General features: G+C 46.5%; 1 protein-coding gene and 1 long non-coding RNA gene across 7 annotated transcripts in view; one reads left to right on the forward strand and one right to left on the reverse strand.

Moving 5' to 3' along the window:
• The window catches only part of ZNF236 (zinc finger protein 236), a 69,270-nt gene extending 56,796 nt beyond the window's left edge, over positions 1-12,474 (reverse strand). For 4 of the 5 annotated variants that reach the window (XR_011252465.1, XR_011252464.1, XM_069569283.1 and 1 more), the window contains exons 1-3: positions 12,097-12,474; positions 2,339-2,481; positions 1,008-1,172 (exon numbers count right to left, since the gene is read on the reverse strand). Coding sequence is in view for 3 of the 5 variants with exons in the window: in XM_069569283.1 (XP_069425384.1) it covers positions 1,008-1,172; positions 2,339-2,481; positions 12,097-12,151 (363 nt within the window). In the remaining 2 variants the exon portion in view is untranslated. The remainder of the gene's footprint in view (positions 1-1,007; positions 1,173-2,338; positions 2,482-12,096) is intronic. The other variant, XM_069569284.1, reaches the window with a different exon arrangement.
• On the forward strand, positions 12,289-19,390 carry LOC138428497 (uncharacterized). 2 transcript variants are annotated; one of them, XR_011252466.1, is made up of 3 exons: positions 12,289-12,610; positions 17,007-17,060; positions 18,779-19,390. It is a non-coding gene; the product is annotated as an uncharacterized lncRNA (long non-coding RNA). The 2 variants fall into 2 exon arrangements; XR_011252467.1 differs by lacking the exon at positions 17,007-17,060 and having other exon boundaries at positions 12,473-12,610.
• The last annotated feature ends 1,412 nt before the right edge of the window (positions 19,391-20,802 follow it).

Below are 20,802 nucleotides of genomic sequence, written 5' to 3' on the forward strand. Positions count from 1 at the left end.
CATGTTTACTAAAAAGCTCCACGCACAAGTGGATCTGCACAGCTCAGGCCCACGCTGCTCAAGGGTCGGCTGTGCATGCGTTCTCTCACTAGTGTGACTACTGGTTCTTTTGCTTTTGTTAATCTTCAGTTTCCAACTTTTTCCAAAATGAACATGTATTACTTATACCATAAGATTTTAAAAGATAAAAAGAAATTATTTTTATAAAAAATTAAAGATGTAAAAAGAGGACACAAACCTATACATGATGTACAAACTCAGTTTTCAGGATGCAGATTTTACATGTGCAATTAAATACTGTATGTTTTTCTGTCTCAAGACAAAACCATACCAAATAGTTACCTGTAATTAGGTACCTGGGTGGCTGAGTTAGAGGAGGCTGCCATCTCCTCTTTTCTACATTCACATGTTCCCGACTGTCTGTGGCAACAACGCGGGGCTGACGTTTTACACTTCACCTAAGCCCACCCACGCCAGCAGCAGGCGGGCCTCTCTGTGCATCTGGGCCGCGCACCCCCACTGTTCTTCACTCCATCTCAAGACTGCTCCCTTTCGGACTGCTACTGGGGGCATAAACTGCTTTGGGTCTTCACGAATTTCCTCTCTTCTCCCAAGTGCCCATGTGCCAGGGGATGCTGGAGCCAGGCAAGGAGACTCTACTGTCTTCAGAGGCAGAAAGTTCACTTGCGGCCACGCAGAATCCTACACAAGCTAACTTCTGTTAAAGAGAAAACGGGGGTCTCCTCCGCCAGCCACTGTGGATGAACTTTGATCCTCCGAGTATACCACACATTAAAAAGTCTCGCCCTAAGCTTCTGACATGACTGGAAAACAAACAAATGCTTTACCAGGGACCTGGAGACTGGCCAAGGTGAGTTTCTCGATAACGGACTCCGTGACACCTACGCGAAAGACTCTTTCAAACTAGTTTAAACCTGAAAACCTCCTGACCCAAGATGAGATGCATTTTAAAAATCAGTGAACAAAGTATAGGCCGAAATAATTACCTCTTCCTTTTCATGCAGCATAACATGTGCTTTGAGACTAGCCACTCTGGAGAATTTCTTGTTACACACAGGACAAGTAGGATCCTCCCCATTGTGGGTGCATTTGTGAAGGGTCAGGTTGAACTCAACATTAAAGGTTTGGGGGCACTGGTCGCATCGATGTGGCTAGGTGGAGAGAAAAGTCGAAAAGCTACTGAAACACAATCTTTCCACAATAAATGTCATTCAAACATTAGCAAGCACCATAATCCACAGATAAGCTTTAGAAGCAACTTCTAAAGTCCTTCTGGACCTGAAGTCAATAAATCCAAAATTGACATGGGAAAGCTCCTTACAGAATTTCTCAAAGCAGTATACAGAGACATCACATTTGTGTAGAAAATTATTTCTAATGAGAAATGCTGCATATAAATGTACCAGAAAGTAACCTCTATGAAAGCAAAAGTGAGACTTCAACTTATTGGGTAGGACTTTCCCCCTTCTTTTTATGACAACTCCATTGCTGTAAACAAAATCACTTCAAACAAAGTAAGTAATCATAAAAACTCTCACTGGATTGTCACACCGCGGCTTAGCCCCACCTAAAATTTCCCCCAAATGGAAGGTGTTCGAGCACTTACTTGTAGAAAGAAAATCACTGGTATTTCTCTTGGAAATAGACCCTAATGGGTTGGGATTTTCAGATTTTCCACCTGAGAGAAACGCCCAGTGGGTTCTGGTGTTAGCAACACATGGTCACAGATACAACATCATCACTCGTGCCTAGAGGGAGGCTGGAGCTGCTCACACCCTGCCCTCCAGAAAAGAGCGCCCGGGCACCAGTCCCATCTCAGAAGACTCACTGGCTTAGGCGGCGCTAGCCCGGAGGGCTCGGCGCTCACTCTTCACGGGGGCTCAGCTGCCACGTTCCAACTACCCTGACACATCCCACCAGAGGCACTAGAGTTCAACCCCTGTGTACCAGAGGGTTGCTGCCTGCGGAAATACGATCTAAAATAAAATACCTCAAATTCCTTAAGATGCAAGACCATTTGAGGATAACACTGCCTGCCAGAGAAAAAACACATCGAGACGTGGGAAATTGAACCTACTGAAGAAAGTCATATTTTAAGACTATTTCTCCGTCCACTCACAGAAAATTTCATTAGATTCACTAGACAAGCTCTCACTTTATCTCATCACCTAACCATGGCTAGAAATACAGCTTAAAAACAAAACATCAAAATCTTCATTTACATAATACAAAATGTAGGAATAAGAATGAATGCTGATTTGACAGTTCCTCCAGTTTCAACGCTCACATTTCCGACATCCTTTTTATAAATACATACCTTGTCATTTCGCTCGTGATCCCGCATGTGGCGTTGAAACTGGGACTCTTTTGGAAAAGATAGCAGACAGATTTCACATTTATGGAAGTTTGGAACTTGATAGTCATAATTAGTGTTCTCCGCATTCAATGTTAAAACTCCATCTATAAAATTGCATATATAAACAATAAATACCAGTTGTTATTCTCAGCACATAAATGAAACTAAATTATCCTGTTACTGTTTCAAAACCACATTATGTCAGATTTATGAGAAATTTCAGATGAAATGAATGATACCTTAAATTTCTTAAAAGGACATGTTTTTACGTTAGAAATGAGACATGCTATGATGACTAAGACAGAGATGACTATGCCCAGGGTTTTTAGAAACCTGAAACTAAACCCCCGAGGCTTGATGCCCACTCAGCAACACACAAAAGCCATCATATTTCTTAATATGCCTGCCAGCTCAATACTGTTTCTAAGTCACAACAAATCAGGAGGCACTTCTCCTCTTAGTCACTGTGAGAGTTCATCAATAATCCAGTTTCTTAAATCACTCAGTAAACAAAATGCTAGTAGAAATATAAAAGCTAATTCACTAATTCAATCTACCTCTGAAAGCTGCTGCAAAGCAAGATGAAGTCAGGAGGTAAAAACTGTTCTCTCTCACAGCTGTAGTTGATGAGGTTTTAAAGGACTGCAGTGCTACGGACAACCCTCAGGCTCCACTGTATGCTTTCTATAAACTCATTCAGGTTAACAGCTATAAATTTAAAGTGTTTAGTCCCTTAGTCGTGTCCAACCCTTTGCGACCCCGTGGATTATAGTCCGTTAGGCTCCTCTGTCCATGTAATTTCCCAGGCAAGAATAGTGGAAGGGGTAGCCATTCCCTTCTCTAGGGGAACTTCCCAACCCAGGGATCAAACCCGGGTCTCCTGCATTGCAGGCCAAACAAGAATAAACACACAACAATCACAAAAACTTAGAAGAATGTCATGAAATAAAGATGTCCTAAATCTCTCCAAATCTTGAGAGTAAGCACTCTAAGTCTTATAATTTGGGTACAAATACATACTATATATTAACTATACAGAGACAGAAATATGTTACATATAACTCTCTATATCCAACTTGACCTCAAATAGCAGAATTTGGAAATTTGGAGGTAGGGTAACGGGTTAATTTTAAGACTCAACGAAGCTCAGGAAAGTCTCCTATGTGGTGAACACAGCACTCGAGTATTTCCTCTAGACTTTTACGTCCCTCTTCTGAGCAGACGGCCTGGAGCTCCCGCCGTGGCCGACAGTCCCCCCCAGGAAACAGCAAAATCTGCCTGAAAGCAAGAACCCCAAGGGCGGGAGGTGGGGTGAATCGATGCTGGAGGCAGAGCAGAAGCAGATGGAAAAGGTGGACAACAGCTTCAAAAACTCTCCTGGCAGATCCTCAAGTAAAGCAAACTCCAGCATTGAGAAATACTAATGTTAACTCCAGAGACTATAAATTCATTCATAAGCAAAATGGATTGACTAAGGGAAAGAGATTGATAACTTCTATTTATTCTTAACTCTATCCACATCCTATCCAAAACCCATACACTCAAAATCTCTACACTAAACTAATAGCAAAACATTCTATGACTCCTCAGGTCCAAAGAAAATGATTGCTGGGACCACATTAATTACTATGCTGTTTCCTTTGGAAAAGCCTGCTACGGGAAGAAACACTGAAGGCATGAGTGAAATACGTGTTGACAAATGTGCTATCAGAACTCAGTAGCCAAGTCTTTTAACCTAAAGGCTGAAAATGGTATTAAAAAAGCCCCTAAACTTAAATTTCTAAAATGCAAAATTAAAATGCTCTTTCAGGACACAGAATAAAACAGTTTTCATAGCCTCTATGTTGAAACTACACTTAATATGCTATCTAAAATTGAGAATTAAATTAATTGACTGCGATTGATAGATAAAACCCTAAGGGACAAAAAAAAAGATATATTTAAAACTGAAAAATGATGTCATTTTGCTTATGGATTAAGACTTTTCCAGAATTCCAAGCAGTGCACCCAGATGCTCCCCTCACACAGACACGCCCACCACTCTTCAACTGTTCGCCCGCCTCCTCCAACTCTCCAGCAAAAGGAAACAAAAGCTCATCAGGGAAGATCAGAAACTGAGCACTTCACTCCCTTGAGAAAACCCTGGAGACGAGTTTGAAGATCAGGGTAACTCTATGTAAACAGAGACTCTAAAGAGCACATGAAAAGAGCTGTCTCTCCACCACCCCAAATAACAGAGGGTCACAGAGCCCTGCACATTAAACAAGACGCTGCTTCCTGCGGCTGCAGCAACAGACGTGTAGGAACCATCCAGGAGCGCGGCCGTCTCTCTAACACGCATCCGTGCCCCTCGACCCCTTACCAGTCACCCCATAATCATGCCAAGCCTTGACTACCCAGAGTCAGGCCTGGCTTGTGACGAAGGGGACAGAGAGCTGGCTTACACGCTGCTCTCCCCTGGAACAGGCCCGCACATCAGGCCGGTCCGCTCACCTTTCCAGCAAAGGTGGTCCACATCCCCATTCAGATGAAATGGGGGATCCCCATTCATCTGAAAGACCAAGGTCCATCTCTTCTACACAAAATGCCTGTGATTGGACACCAGGTTCCCGCAAGGCCTACTGCATTCTTAGCGTTCCTGGGATTTAACTCAAATTTGCATCCCCTGACTAAAACTATTCGGTACTGTGCATTTAAGATCTCAGCTACCCATAAATTCTGATGAGGCATTTTCAGTTTCTAAAGTAACTTTGCCCCAAACTTTTAACCTGATTTTACTTTGTTTTGAGTAAGAATTTTCCCAAAATAAAGCTGAGCTCCCTTATCTTCTGCTCTCAACAGGCACCTGCCCTACTTCCCTTTCTCCATCTCTCCCTACATTCCTCCAGGAACTGGCCCTCTAGCCATCAACTGCCTGCCCTCACCGCATCAGCCTCTGACACCACAATGCTCTGGGAAGTCATCAACAGGCCTCTGGGAAGTCTGACAGCCATCACCCCTACTTCAAACCACGACCGCCTTGGCTACTCTACCATTCTTTCCCTCATTTCCTTTAAAAAAAAAAAAAATTCTTTCTTTTCTCCAGTTTTCCACTCCTCCTCCCATGTATGTCACCATTCCTTTGGGCTTTTTCAGGTAAAACTCTGAAGTGCTTGGACCCACGGACCCTTTCTGCTTCCTCACTGCATCTCCAAATCTCTGCACAGGCCCCGGTGTATAATGAGTGCCTTATAAATACCTGCTAAATACGTGGAGATTAGACCAAAGCGAATGACTTTTTGGTCTCTTCACATTAGTTTGAGGCTTCCAGGACCAGTATGTCTATCTCCACTTTCAGCCTCACTGACTCACGCCCTCCACTCGTACCTAACTTAGCTTTAACACCCTTCCAGCTTGTCAGGTATCCACCAACTGCTCTTCTTCTGTATGGATACTGTTGACCCTTGAATACCTCAGGGTTCAGGGATGCAGATCCTCCAACAGGCGAAAACCCAGGTAACTTACAGGTGGCCGTCTATATCCACGGTTCCTCTGAATCCATGGATTCACCAACCACGAACATATGATAGTGGAGTATTTACTACTGAAAACAATCCAAGTATAAGTGGACCCACGAGCTCAGACCCACCTGTAAACTTTGTTTCTAAAGAAAGGATTTAAATTCATGTAGATGTACATTCAGACATACATGTACATTATCCAAATTTAACAAAACCACAGAACATTAAAATGATGGCAAAATAAACCCCTAGTTATCTACGGCCTCACCTTCTGGCTAACACACCAAATTCTAGGCTCAGGGTCTGAACACAAGCGAGCTTTTCTGAGAAGGATTCAGCCCTGCTGAGTGTAACGGCCCTTATGACAATGGAAAAAGTTAATCTCTGGACATATACAGCCGTTCTGCTTTTCATCTCCGCAAATGGACAGCTGATGGCAGCGCTGCAGCAGCGCAACGCAGGGCCACAGAGCGCTTTGCAGGACTGCGAGAGCTCAGCCCGGGAGGAGTCCCACTTTCCAATGGGCGGTACCTGCCCGGGACACGCCTTCTTTACTGTAAGGATCCGACAGTAGAGGCGTCCACAGAAGGCATGGGTCACAGGGCACAGGCCAGGAACAGCAGAGGACGCCGGACTGGGGGTCATGAGAGCGGTCTCGAGGCAGCCGACCATTCGTGAGGGTCTCTGCAAACTACCACATGTTTGCATACGGCCCACTCACAGAGCTGCTGTGAAGATCCAAGTTACAAAACGAGAAACAAAACACAGCTTTCAACAAGGTGAAATGCACGTCCAAGAGGACGGTTAAAACTAAAGTCAGACAAAACCAAGGACTGAGGAGGATATGGAGCAGCTCGAAGTTTCGTATACTGCGACAGACTGACATCGGAAAACTGACCAAAAGCAGTCAGACCTAAGAAGATATTACCAATGACTTCACCTAAGAAAGTTCAACAAATGGACAAGACTAATCTAGGTTGTGCGATACCAGGACAGTGATCAGTCTTACATGGGTCTGATCAGATGGAAATTTCTAGAGTGCTGTAATGTCTCATTTCTTAATCTAAGAAATTACATGTATAATCATATGAATTATTATTATAACCTATATAATCTGGGTGCTGATTATATGAGAAAGCTTATGTGAAAATTCATTGAACATAATTTTCATTCTTGTCTGTATGTTATATACCAACATGAAGTTTACTCAAAGTAAAGTGACAGAATATGCAACTTTCCTTTGTATTCCTGTCTTTCCCCCAGACTGAGGTCAACTAACCAGCGTCTAGCCTTTCGGGTAAACTCGGCTTCACAGAACACAGCCACACTCGTGGGTTTACGTATGACCATGGCAGCTTTCCGGCTGCAACAGCAATTCTGAGTTACAATAGAGACCTTAACGCCCACAAGGCCTAAAATATTTACCATATGGCCCTACAGAAAAAGTCTGCCAGCCCTTGCCCTGGCCAGGAAATCAGGACTCCACATCTGCCAGCCATTACTACTGCAATCCCTGGAATGGCTGTGACCTTCCAAGTTCTGAAGCACCACAGTGACGTTCCAGAGTGATAAAGGCATTCAGGGCTGGGATACACTATCCCTTACTTTCTACAATAAGTAGCCTTCATATTTACTTAGGCATAATCTCTTTAAAACTAAGATCTCTATCTTAGTCACTGCATAGAAAGACTGGATGTTCCCCTAAATAATAATTTTCAGACAATTAACACAATAAAAGCAGTTCTCTCTGCATTTCACCATTCTGCCCAATACCTACGTATGTACTTCATGCCTTTTTACCCCACCTGCTATATGTTCTCTGCCAAGTATTTTCAATCAATGCAACAATGAGCATTAGGAAATAATAATGATTAGCAATCACATATTTCCAAAAAGGGTGCAGAGATAGTGTTTTCGTATGACAAGCATACCACCAGCAGTTTGTAAGGCAATCTGAGGCAGTGTAACAAGAACTCACAATTTTCCTGGCTAGGTATTTACTTTACAAAGTCTTATAGTATACTTGAAATTTAGATGAGGTACTAGCACATAGACAGACATAAGGACCAATGGAACAGAATTAAAGGGTCTAGAAATAAACCCACACCACCCATCACCAACTGATTTTCAAAACGGGGGCCAAGACCATTCACTGAAAAAACAGTCTCTTCAACAAATGTTATGGGGACAAATGGACATCCACATGTAAAAGAATCTATGTGGACCCTCATTCCACACCACACATAAAATAACTTAAAATGGATCAAAGACTTCAATTTAAGGAACTAAAGCTATAAAACTCTCAGGAGGAGATAAGAGGGAAAATTTTAATGACTATGTAGTGATGCTGAGGCTTACTTCTTTACTTATGGCCTGTGCAGTGCTTAGTCGCCCAGTCGAGCCCAGCTCTCTGTGACCCCACGGACCTGTAGCCCACCAGGCTCCTCTGTCCATGGGATTCCCCAGGCAAGAATACTGGAGTGGGTTGCCATGTCCTCCTCCAGGGAATCATCCCGACCCAGGGATCAAACCCAGGTCTCCCACACTGCAGGCCGATTCTTTACTTTCTGAGCCACCAGGGAAGTCTACTTATGGCCTAAAGCTAATTATTACCTTAAGAAACATTTTTATGCTACTAACAAGGGATTAATCTCCAAAGCATGCAAACAGCTCATACAGTTTAATATAGGAAAAACACAAAACAAAAAAAAACAAAAAAAAACTCAATCAAAAAATGGGCAGAAGTCATAAACAGAAATTTCTCCAGACATAAACAGAAATTTCTCCAAAGACATACAGATGGCCAACAGGCACATGTAGAGATGTTCAATACTGTTAATGATCAGAGAAATGAAAATCAAAACTACGATGAGTTATCACCTCATACCAGTCAGAATGACCATCATCAAAAAGTCTACAATTGCTGGAGAGGGTAGAAAAGGGAACCCTCTTACACTTGGTGGGAATATAAACTATGGAGAAAGTATGAAGCTTCCTTAAAACCTAAGAACAGAGTTGCGATATGATCTTGCAATCCCACTCCTGGATGTATATCCAGAGAAAACGCTAATTTGAAAAGATATATGCACCCCAGTTTTCCTGCAGCACTATTTACAATAGCCAGACGGCCATCGACAGGAGAATGGATAAAGAAGACGTGGTGCCTACATAAATATATATGTATACACATACGTACACATATATACACACATATCATATATACACACATACACACATGTATGATGGAATATTACTCAGTCGTAAAAAAGAATGAAAGAATGCCATCCGCAGCAACATGGATGGACCAAGAGAGTATTATACTAAGTGAAGTAAGTTGGAAAAAAACAAATATCACATGATATCGTTTATATGTGGAATCTAAAAAAAAAAGATACACATGAGCTCATTTATAAAACAGAAATAGACTCACATAGAAAACAAACTTATGACTATTAAAGGGAGTGGATGGGGGACAAACTAGGAATTTGGGATTAACATATACACACTACTATATATAAAATAAACCACAAGGACCTACCATATAGCACAGAGAATTCTACCCAGTATCTTGTAATAAACTATGATGGAAAGGAATTTGAAAAATAATGTGTATGATAATCACTTTGCTTTACACACGAACCTAACACAACATCATAAATTAGCTATAGTTCAATATTTAAAAACTGTTATCGACATTTTTGAGCAGGCCGCCTCCTGGTCATTTCTGGAAGTTTCAGCTCTGACATCGCTTTCCCTGGGAAGCCTGACTTCCAGCGGCTGTCATCTGCTGCCATGAAGTGTTCCTGCCATCGGAGGACACACACTGTCCTGGGAGCTAAGGCAGAGACCTTGTCTCTGTTGTTAACCCTTGCGCCCCTAGCCCTCAGCACAGTGCCCACCTATGACAAGAAGGGCTTTAAAATACTTGTTGAAGAAATGAGTTAACCCACATGCAGGGCTTTATACTGATCACGGCAGAACAATGCACTGCACACTTTGGACTCGAATGTAGATTCAAATTCAATTCTGACACCAGCTAGGTGCACCTTCCACATCACTTAACCTCTCTGAGCCTCATTTCCTCTATCTGTAAAAATCCCCACCTACCTTCCAGGTTTTTCTTAGAATAAAGTTCACAATGTGTGACACCAAAAAACAAAATAATTTCAGATCATGAAAAACATTAAAATCGTAAATTGTTAGTGCAGCGGTCCCCAGATCTTTTCGTTTCAGGATATTCTTAAATATCAATGAGGACCCGGCCCCCCCAATCCTAACTTTATATAGGCTATACCTATCAACAGCTGCCCTACTAGAAATTAACACCAACAACTTTTAAAACACTCATTCACTGAAAAATAAATGTATTACGTTAACAAAAATATTTTTATGAAAAACATACTCTTCAAAAGCAATAGGAAGAAGTTTTCACTTCTGTAAATGCTTTTCAATGTCTGGTTTAATAGAAGACAGGAGGCTCCTCACATCTGCCTCCGCATTCTCTGTTGTTCCTGAGTGAAATTCAGAATAAGAGGCCTCTGCCACCTCGACTACTGCTGAGTCATCAGTTTTGCCCCCAACAGCCCGTGTATGATTAGTGCAGATGATAACCGAGTGAAGACGTCCAACAGTCTCAGTACTACTAAGAAAACATCTACCTTGCAGACCCCTAAAAGTGTCTCCAGGAACTCCCAGGGGTCGGTGAACGACAGCTTCAGAACCACTGTGGTACAGAACGGCTCATGGGGGCGCCATTCACTTTCATAAAGGTCTGAGGAGGCTACTCCTAGGAAGCTGAAGCACAGGACCCGAAGGCTGAGGCAGGGTTGGGTGCTCAGAATAGGGGTGCGGAGACACACCAGCACCTTCAACGAACAAAGGGCTGAGTACAAGGGCAGAGAAAGGAGAGTGGGACAAAGGCCGGGTCAATGAGGGTCCTGCCCGGCGGGGATCTTACATTAAAGGGCTGAGAGACCCTTCGGATAGTTTGAATCCCGATGTGGCCATCTCATTTACGTTTTCGAGAGCTGCCTCAGGCTGACAGGGGATGGATTTACAGGACAAGACAAGCAGAGACCAGTCAAGGCTCCCACGGAAGCCAAAGCGATAACCAGTGGGCCAAGGAGTCACCCTGGAGAGGAGGGGAAGAAGGAGGCCAACCGAAAGCGCGTTTCTGAGGAGAAGCTACAAAGCCACGGGCTGTCTCGGAGAATAGGATAATTACTCTCTTTAGTTTGGGACTTGAAATGCCAGGTGAACAGGGCGTGATGTCACTAGTTTGACGGAAAGGACTGTTGGAACAGGAGGTCCCAGCCTTATCCCAAGGCAAACTGTGTCTTTTTTCTCCACCCTAAACCTTTTTCCAAGTAGATAGTTGAAAGACACTGCACTTTATTTTCTGCAGAAGTCGTTGTCAACAACAAGAATCAATAAACTTCACAGAATAAGTCCTGAAGACCTCCTTCCAGACTGCGTCCGGCACGCGCGCGAGCTCCGGCCGGTCAGGAGCCGCCCCGCACCTGAGCGGGGGCCGGCCCCGCGGGTCTCGGCCCGGCGGAGCGCCCGCCGCCGGTCCGAAGGGTGCGCCCGGCCTGCCCTTAGCCTGAGGCTGCGGCGGGCACAGCGGGACCCACGGCTCGGCCGCGCTTCCAGAACGCCGCCCTCCCGCTCCTCAAGCCCGGGCCCCCGGGCAGCGCGGGCCCGGAAGGCGGCACCCCCGGGCGCCGGCCCCGCCGCCGCGGCCCCACGTGTCAGCGGGGGCCCCCGCACCGGGCCCCCAGCCGCTGGGGCCGCCCGGCGCCCCGGGGCCGGCGCCTTCTCCTCAGAAAGGCCTCCCACGGCCCGCGGGAGCCGGGCCGGGCGGGCGGGGGCGCGCGAGGAGGACGGAGGAGGGGAGGGCGGCGGCGCGCGCCTCGCCCCCGGCCCCGCCGCCCGCCCGCGCGGCCCAGAAAAGTAGGCCCAGCCTGGCGGAGGGGCCGGCCGCGCCGCGCCGGTATCATTCCGCCCGCGCCCTTCGGCCCGGCAGTCGGGCGGCGGCGGCGGCGGCAGCGGCTGGCTGGCGCCTGACGCCGAGGGGCGTCCCCCCCCAGGCCCCGGGCCCCGACCCGGCCCGCCCCGCCGCCCCCGGCCCGGCCCGCTCCCGGCGCCCCCCGCGCCGCATCCGGGGACTATATTCGCGCGGAGCGGCACAGCGCGGCCGGCCGGGCCGGGGCCGCTTACCGGTGTCGCCGCGCGCCTTGCTCTCCTTGGGCTTCGGGGGGCGGCCCCGCGGCATCGTCGGCGGCGGCGGCGGCGGCCCACCCCTCGGCCGCACACACACTCACACACATACACCCGGCGGAGCGCGCACGCGCGGGGACCGGCCGCGGAGGCGCGGCGCGCGCCCGGCCGGGCGAGGGCGGCGGGCGGGGCGGCCCGGGCGGCCGCCGAGCCCCGGGCGAGCGCCCGCGGGCCTCACGGCGGAAAGACGCCCGAGCGAGCGGACGGGAGAGCTCGACCCGCGCCAACTTCGGCGGGTTCCATGGCCCGGCGGGCCGCGCTAGGGGCGTTGGGCGCGGGCGCGCGGTGGGGGCGGGGAGCGGCGCCCTGCGCATGCGCGCTCCGCCGCTCGGGCCTGGGCGGACGGAGGGCAGCGGGCGCCGGGCGTAGGCGCGGGCGGACGGACGGCCTGGCGGGCGGGTCTCCCGAGGTGCTGGGCAGCCGAGTTCACCCGGCTGGTACGGCCACCGGTAAAGTAAGTGGGGGAAATGTGTGTTGGTCGCTCTGTCGCGTCCGACTCTCGGCGGCACCCTGGGCTGTAGCCCGCCAGGCTCCTCTGTCCATGGGATTCTCCAGGCAAGGATACTGGAGTGAGTTGTCATGCCCTCCTCCAGGGGATCTTCCCGATCCAGGGATCGAACCCAGGTCTCCCTCATCGCTGGCGGATTCTTTATCGTCTGAGCCACCACGGAATACCAGAGTAGGAAAGGTGCCCTTCTAAAGGGCAGAGGTGGTGAGAAGGAGCTTTTCAGGTGGAGGCAGGTAAAAGCATCCAGCCAGCCATGGCTTTTGCCTGTGCCTCTTGCTTGATCTCCGACCTGTGTGTTGATGTGCGTTTTCCAGTTACAGGAAAGCAACGCTTCATCTCCCAGGTTGTTTCAGGAAGGCTCTTGAAAGCATCCACCTACAAACCACAGGGCCAAAAAGCCTGGAGCCCGAATTTACCCAAAACATCCATCATGGGCCCAGGAAGACATACCCAGAAGTCATCCCTTTGGTGTAAGCCACTAAAATGTACAGTTGCAAATATGTAGATCTTTTATTTTTGTTGTTGCCCACATTTTCACAAAATCCTAACAGGAAGTTGACAGCTAAGTGTTAAGTGAGGCCAAGTAAGCCGAAAGAAAGTAGTCTTGACATTATCTTAGTATCCTCAGAAAAATTAATTCAAAGCCATAACTAGTGACCACCAACTACATGCAGGGTCTTTTGAGGGAATACCACGCTTAACAAAACAGTCTGTCTCCCAAATTACTCGGAACCTTAAGACAAGAACCTTAAGACAGGCCTAGAAAAAAAAATCCACAGTACCTTCAAAAACACAGAACAATTAATTTCAAAAATAATAGGAAAGACCCTCTTAATTAGAACATAGTAAATGGTTGGGTACTAAAGGATGGAAAAGGGTTTTCTATGTGGAGTCAACAGGGTTCACTTCAGTTCAGTTGCTCAGTCCTATCCGACTCTTTGCGACCCCATGAATCGCAGCAGCCAGGCCTCCCTGTCCATCACCAACTCCCGGAGTTCACTCAGACTCACGTCTATCGAGTCAGTGATGCCATCCAGCCATCTCATCCTCTGTCGTCCCCTTCTCCTCCTGCCCCCAATCCCTCCCAGCATCAGCATCTTTTCCAAGGAGTCAACTCTTCACATGAGGTGGCCAAAGTACTGGAGTTTCAGCTTTAGCATCATTCCTTCAAAAGAAATCCCAGGGTTGATCTCCTTCAGAATGGGCTGGTTGGATCTCCTTGCAGTCCACGGGACTCTCAAGAGTCTTCTCCAACACCACAGTTCAAAAGCATCAATTCTTCGGCGCTCAGCCTTCTTCACAGTCCAACTCACATCCATACATGACTACTGGAAAAACCATAGCCTTGACTAGACGGACCTTAGTCGGCAAAGTAACGTCTCTGCTTTTGAATATACTATCTAGGTTGGTCATAACTTTTCTTCCAAGGAGTAAGCGTCTTTTAATTTCATGGCTGCAGTCACCATCTGCAGTGATTTTGGAGCCCCCAAAAATAAAGTCTGACACTGTTTCCACTGTTTCCCCATCTGTTGCCCATGAAGTGATGGGACCGGATGCCATGATCTTAGTTTTCTGAATGTTGAGCTTTAAGCCAACTTTTTCACTCTCCTCTTTTTCATCAAGAGGCTTTTTAGTTCCTCTTCACTTTCTGCCATAAGGGTGGTGTCATCTGCATATCTAAGGTTATTGATATTTCTCCCGGCACTCTTGATTCCAGCTTGTGTTTCTTCCAGTCCAGCGGTTCTCATGATGTACTCTGCATATGAGTTAAATAAGCAGGGTGACAATATACAGCCTTGATGCACTCCTTTTTCTGTTTGGAACCAGTCTGTTGTTCCATGTCCAGTTCTAACTGTTGCTTCCTGACCTGCATACAGATTTCTCAAGAGGCAGGTCAGGTGGTCTGGTATTCCCATCTCTCTCAGAATTTTCCACAGTTTATTGTGATCCACACAGTCAAAGGCTTTAGCATAGTCAATAAAGCAGAAATAGATGTTTTTCTGGAATTCTCTTGCTTTTTCCATGATCCAGCAGATGTTGGCAATTTGATCTCTGGGTCCTCGGCCTTTTCTAAAACCAGCTTGAACATCAGGAAGTTCACAGTTCACGTATTGCTGAAGCCTTGCTTGGAGAATTTTGAGCATTACTTTACTAGCATGTGAGATGAGTGCAATTGTGGGGTAGTTTCAGCATTCAACTTAATTGTATCTGTTAGATGCTTTGTTATCCATCCCACTCCTGAAAAACTAGACATATAATTGTGTAAAAGGAAACAAGCTAGGTTATTCAACCTCCCAACATCGGCTAGCAAGTGAACAGCAAATGGAATTTAGCAATTATTAACATTTCCTGTTTTTCAGCTTCTTAGGATGTTCTATCTCTGGGTCAGTAAGATCTTCTGGAGGAGGAAATGGTAACCTGCTCCAGTAGTCTTGCTTTTGAAATCCCAAGAACAGATGGGCTACAGTCCATAGGGTCAAGAAAGAGAGAAGACTTAGCAATTAAACAAAAGTATGTTTTACTGCCTTAAGTAAAATAGTTCTAATCTTTATAATATGCCTTCAAGGTATTATTTTAGAGATGAGATTCTGAGGAGTTAAGTAATTTGCCTAAGGCCACGAAAACTTTTTTAGCTAACCTGTGTGTGTACTCAGTCATGTCCAACTCTTTGCAATCCCATGGACTATAGGCGCTTCTGTCCATGGAATTTTTCAGGCAAGAATACTAGACTGGATTACCATTTCCTCCTCCGGGAGAACCTAAGGGTCAAACCAGCATCTCTTGTGTCTCTTGCATTGGCAGATTCTTTACCACTGCACCACCAGGGAAGCCTGGGGCCACATAGTCTTAGGCAAATCCAAGACCCAAACCAAATCTGCTTATCTGTTAATCCCGTGCTCCTAGCTACGCCCAAGCAAAAATGTACACAAGGTTAGCCAAAATATAACAGTTCTTCCATATGAATATTATGACTGGAGTTCTATGGAAGGGTGAGAAAATAGGTTGGAGGTAGATGATAAGACTCCTTAGCTTTTGGTAAATCAATCTGGGTAATGATGTGTTTGTGAATGTATACTCTCTTGTTCCAAAAAGGATTTGAAGACAACAGAGAAGGCAATGGCACCCCACTCCAGCACTCTTGCCTGGAAAAGCCCATGGACAGAGGAGCCTGGTAGGGTGCAGTCCGTGGGGTCGCTAAGAGTTGGACACAACTGAGCCACTTCACTTTCACTTTTCACTTTCCTGCACTGGAGAAGGACATGGCAACCCACTCCAGTGTTCTTGCCTGGAGAATCCCAGGGACGGCGGAGCCTGGTGGGCTGCCGTCTATGGGGTCACACAGAGTCGGACACGACTGGAGTGACTCAGCAGCAGCAGCAGCAGCAGCTTACCAAGACAAAATAAATAGATGAAGAAATTATGATAATAGGAAAAAATTAGAAAATCAAAGTAAAGCACCTGGACTAATAAAATCTTGTGTAGTTGTAAAAGGTAAATAGAACATCAAACTCCAGGTTCCTAGCCCACATAGAGAAGCAGAGATGATTAATTGCAATTAGTTACTTATTCATAAAAGAGCAGTGTCCCTGTCACTGTGCCCCTTGTTGGACCCTGCTCCCACCACACATGCATATCTGTAGATACCGTATTTGAGATCGTATCATCTGCAGAGACAATCCTTACTTCTTCCCTTCTCATTCAGATGCCTGTTATTTCTTTTTCTTGTCTAATTGCACTGGCCAGGTCTTTCTAGCACAGTGCTGAATGGAAGCGGTGAGAGTGGGCACCCTGTCTTATTCCTGGTCACAGTGGGAAAGCTCTGAACACCTCACCATAAGTATGATGTTTAGCTTTCTTTTTGTCACATTCTTTCTGTACTCAGTTTGTTGAGAACTTTTATCATGAAAGATGTTGAATTTTGTCAAATGCTTTTTCTACATCTACTGAACATACGGTTTCTGCCGTTCATTCTGTTAACATGGTAGATCCCATTTATTGCGTTTCATTGCTTTCCAGGGATAAATTCCACATGATTTTGGTTACATGATCCTTTTACTGTGCTGCTGAAATCAGTTTGCTAGTTTTTTTTTTTTTTTAACATTTATTTGGCTGTGCTGGGTCTTAGTTGTGGCACTCAGGATTCTTAGTTGCAGCATGTGGGATCTAGTTCCCTCAGCAGGGATTAAACCCAGGCCCCCTGCACTGGGAGCACAGAGTCTTAGCCACTGGAACGCCAGGGAAGTCCCAGTTTGCTAGTATTGTGTTGAAAATGCTTGTATCTGTTCATCAGGGGTATTGGCCGATAGTTTCCTTTAATGTTTTTATCTGGCTTCAATTTCAGGATAATCCTGGCCTCGTAGAATGAACTGGAGTGTTCTGTTCTTCAGTTTTCTCAGTGAGTTTGGGAAGGATTGGCGTTAATTCTTCTTTAAATGTTTGGTAGGATTCACTGGTGAAACCATCTAGTGCTGGCCTTTTTTTTTTGGTGGAAGATTTTTGATTACTGTTTAAATTTTGTTACTTGTCATTTTCTCCAAATTTTCTGTTTATTCATGATTCAGCCTTGGTAGGCTGTGTGTAGGTTGGTTTTCTAGACTCATCCACCTGGATGTCTCAGTTCAATGGAGAACTGGCCTTTTCTTTTCATTTTTAAGTTGATAACTGTATCAGGTATTAAAACAAGAGTGTAAAACATATGCTCCCCAGAACTACCACACCAGCACAGCTAGAAAACAAGACCAGTCCCATGGAAGATCCCGGGAATGGCCCCCCCAACAGACACCTGGGCTTTCCCAGGTGGCTCAGTGATAAAGAATCCACCTGTCAATGCAGGAGATGTGGGCCAGGAAGTCACATGATGTGGGTCAGATCCCTGCGTCAGGAGGATCCCCTGGAAAAGGAAATGCAACCCACCTTAGTATTCTTGCCTGGGAAATGCCAAGGACAGAGGAGCCTGGCAGACTACAGTCCATGGGGTCACAAAAGAGTAAGACATGACTTAGCAATTAAACAATTCTAGGGAATACAAAAAAAGCTGAAAGAAAGGTCAAATGAACACATACACTAACACCTAGATTCAAGAGTCAATATTGTGCCGTATTTGTTTTATCCATTTTTTTTCTTTCTTCAAAACTACCCAACAAATTGAACTTGACTCTGAAATCCACCTGAAACAAACTGCCTGGAGTACTTGGAGAAGCAAATGGACTTAGTTTGGCACCTAAGAAATTTGAAGTAATAATAATAACATGATAAGTAGATAAATAAAATGGTTACTGGGCACATAGTTTAGCACCTAAGAAAATTGAAATAATATGATAGCAGAAATAATAATTTGTTCAGTTGCTAAGTTGTGTTCGACTCTCTGCAACCGCACAGACAGTAGCCCACCAGACATCTGTGTCCATGGGGTTCTCCAGGCAAGATTACTGGAGTGGGTTGCAGTTCTTCCAGGAGATCTTCCTGACCCAGGGATCAAAGCTGCACCTCCTGCTTCCCCTGCATTGCAGGCAAATTCTTCACTGCTGAGCCACTGGGGAAGCCCATATAACAGCTTCTAAGTTGATAAATAAGACGGTTACTAGCTATAAGCTAGAACGGCAGTAACACCGATCTGCCTCATCTCATGAATTTCTCAAGAAACACTCAGTAACCCAAGAAAATGAGCACAGGCCCACACGGATGAGACAGTGTGAGGACAAGCAGGAAGCTGACTGGGGTGAGTGGAGGTGGCTGTTCAGTCGCTCAGTCATGTCCCGCTCTTTGTGACCCCGTGAACTGCAGCACGCCAGGCGTCCGTGTCCTTCAACTCCCAGGGTCGCATCCGCACTGGTGTGCTGCAGCTCCTGAGGTGAGGGGCGGGGGATTGGTAGACTAGGCTGCTGCCAGGAGCATGACTGCAGAAAACACAAGCAGCTGATGTGAAGGAGCGACAGTATTCAAGCACCGCTCAAGTCGGGAAGCAAGCGGGGCGTGGCGGGCTGGTGTCTGGGTAATAGGGCAAGCGCGGCTCGCTGGGGACGTGGGTGGGTGAGGGACAGCTGCGATGAAGTGGAGTGGGGTCACCGCGGAAGGACAAACGATTTTCTAAGAACTTCCGCGCTTTCCTCCCAGAGTTCTCAGAGTGCTGGCGGAAAACAAGAGGTATCAGGCTGCGTGAGCCCAAGAAGATGGCCTTGCCTTTCTGGGTCTCAGACCGAACAAGGAGAAGGCCGAACTGTCTGAGGTCCCGAGCAGTACTAACTCTGTGACTGTGCTGTGCTTCAGCCATAAACCATCAAACTGTCTCTTCCGGGAGAGGTACCTGAGCAGGACACTGCCAGGGGCCAGGGTGGCCAGTGACCACAGGTGTGAGCGTTACACTGGGCTGTAAGAAAAATGAAACTGGGCTGGTGATTCACTAGCACACTCAGTCCCCAGCTTCACTGAGGTGGTTCAGTGACCTGCCCCTCTCTGTGGAGACCAGGAGCACCCTACCCCGTTTGCCCTGAGTCCTAGACAGCCAGCCCCCGGCCCCGGCCTGTGCCTCTCTCTGTGTGTGATCTTTCCACAGCTTTTTTCTCTTCTGTTTGTGGCAAGATACATTGTTCATTTTCATGCTATAAACAGTTCCTGTTAAGTGATCATATTGCAATTTTCTTATCTCTTCTCCTGTTGGTAAAATGTAGGCTATCTCTGCACATATTTTTATTGTTATTAAAAATAATATGGTTCTGAACACCCTTATACATGTGTATATATTAATATGCTGGGTTGTAGAAGTGGAGTTACTAAGATTTAAAATGATTTTCCACTGTGATTGCAGTAATTTACATTCTTACCAGCAGTGTGTGAAAATACCCTTATCACCATCTGGTACGGCCAGACTTCTTAATTTTTGTCAACCTGTGGGGTCTTATTTGAGTTTTTCTAATTTCTAGTGAGGTTAAACTTTTCATTTGCTTTTCCTCTTCATTGATTGGCCTATTCATATTTTTGCCAATTTCAAACATTAGGTTTATCTTTTTTTACTATAAAATCTATAGTAACTGTATCCTGAACACTAATATTTTATGTATAAATGTCTTTCCATTCTGTGGCCTATTTGGTTTGTCATTTGAGAAATTCAAGTTTTCATTTTAACATAATTCCGTGGCCCAGCCTTTTCCTCTTTTCCCAAGGAGAATGCACGCTGTCCATCGCGATTCTAATTCTCTTAGAGACCTCCCCCAGCCCAAGCCTGGATCCCCACCTCGTGGTGAGGGGACCTGGGCGTCCATCCGTGCTCTGGGCCCTCCAGTTGCCTTCCCTCTGCCCGATTCAGCGTGTCCCCCAGCCCTGCCTGCACCCGTCACCTCGATACTGTCTGGGCTGTCTCCCCCACTAGATTTTAGATGTTTGAATCCGTTCTCCATCCAGGTGGGGAGATTTGAAGGGGAGGCAAGGCCCCTGAGACTGGGGACCAGCACCGGGGTGGGCCGGGTGTGAACGCACCACCGGGGCTGCAGGGCTGTGGCGAGGCGGGGTCTCAGTGGTGAGCTGCGGGGAGGGAGGGGCGGGTCACCTTCAGCATCCCCTGCGACAGCATCGAGCGCTGCCCCGGGTGCCTGAGCTCCCGTGCCCGGCTCTGTTCCCGGGTCAGTACATCGGGAAGAACAGTGTGCACTTGGAGACGAAAGAAGGAAGAGAACCAAATGGAGAAAATTCAGGAGACAGAGTTGAGGAGGAGGCGCGCCACCTGGTGGCCCATCAGGCTGCCTGCACTGCACGCGGAGCCGCAACAACCCGGGCCATCTAGGATCCAGGCCCGACCTCCAGCGTGAAGCCGAGATTGGCACATACTGGCCGCTTACGATACCAATACTCATTAAACAAGGAGTCTCAGGGTTTCTTTTAATTAGTAGGTTTCTATTTTTACAGTTTTACATTTTCAGAAAAATTGAGCAGCTGATACAGGGAGCTCCCGTGCACCCTTGCCCCAATATACACAGTTTTTCCTATTAACACCTTCCATTAGTGTTACCTGTTGCAATGAATGAAAAAATACTGACACAGTACTATTAGCCAAATTCCATACTTTAAGGCCCATTTTTGTAGTTTTGTGGGTTTTGACAAATGCTTGTAATGAATCCACCGTTATAATATCAGAGGACAGTTTC

Source organism: Ovis canadensis, chromosome 23 (genome assembly GCF_042477335.2).
Source record: "Ovis canadensis isolate MfBH-ARS-UI-01 breed Bighorn chromosome 23, ARS-UI_OviCan_v2, whole genome shotgun sequence".
NCBI classification, from domain to species: domain Eukaryota; kingdom Metazoa; phylum Chordata; class Mammalia; order Artiodactyla; family Bovidae; genus Ovis; species Ovis canadensis.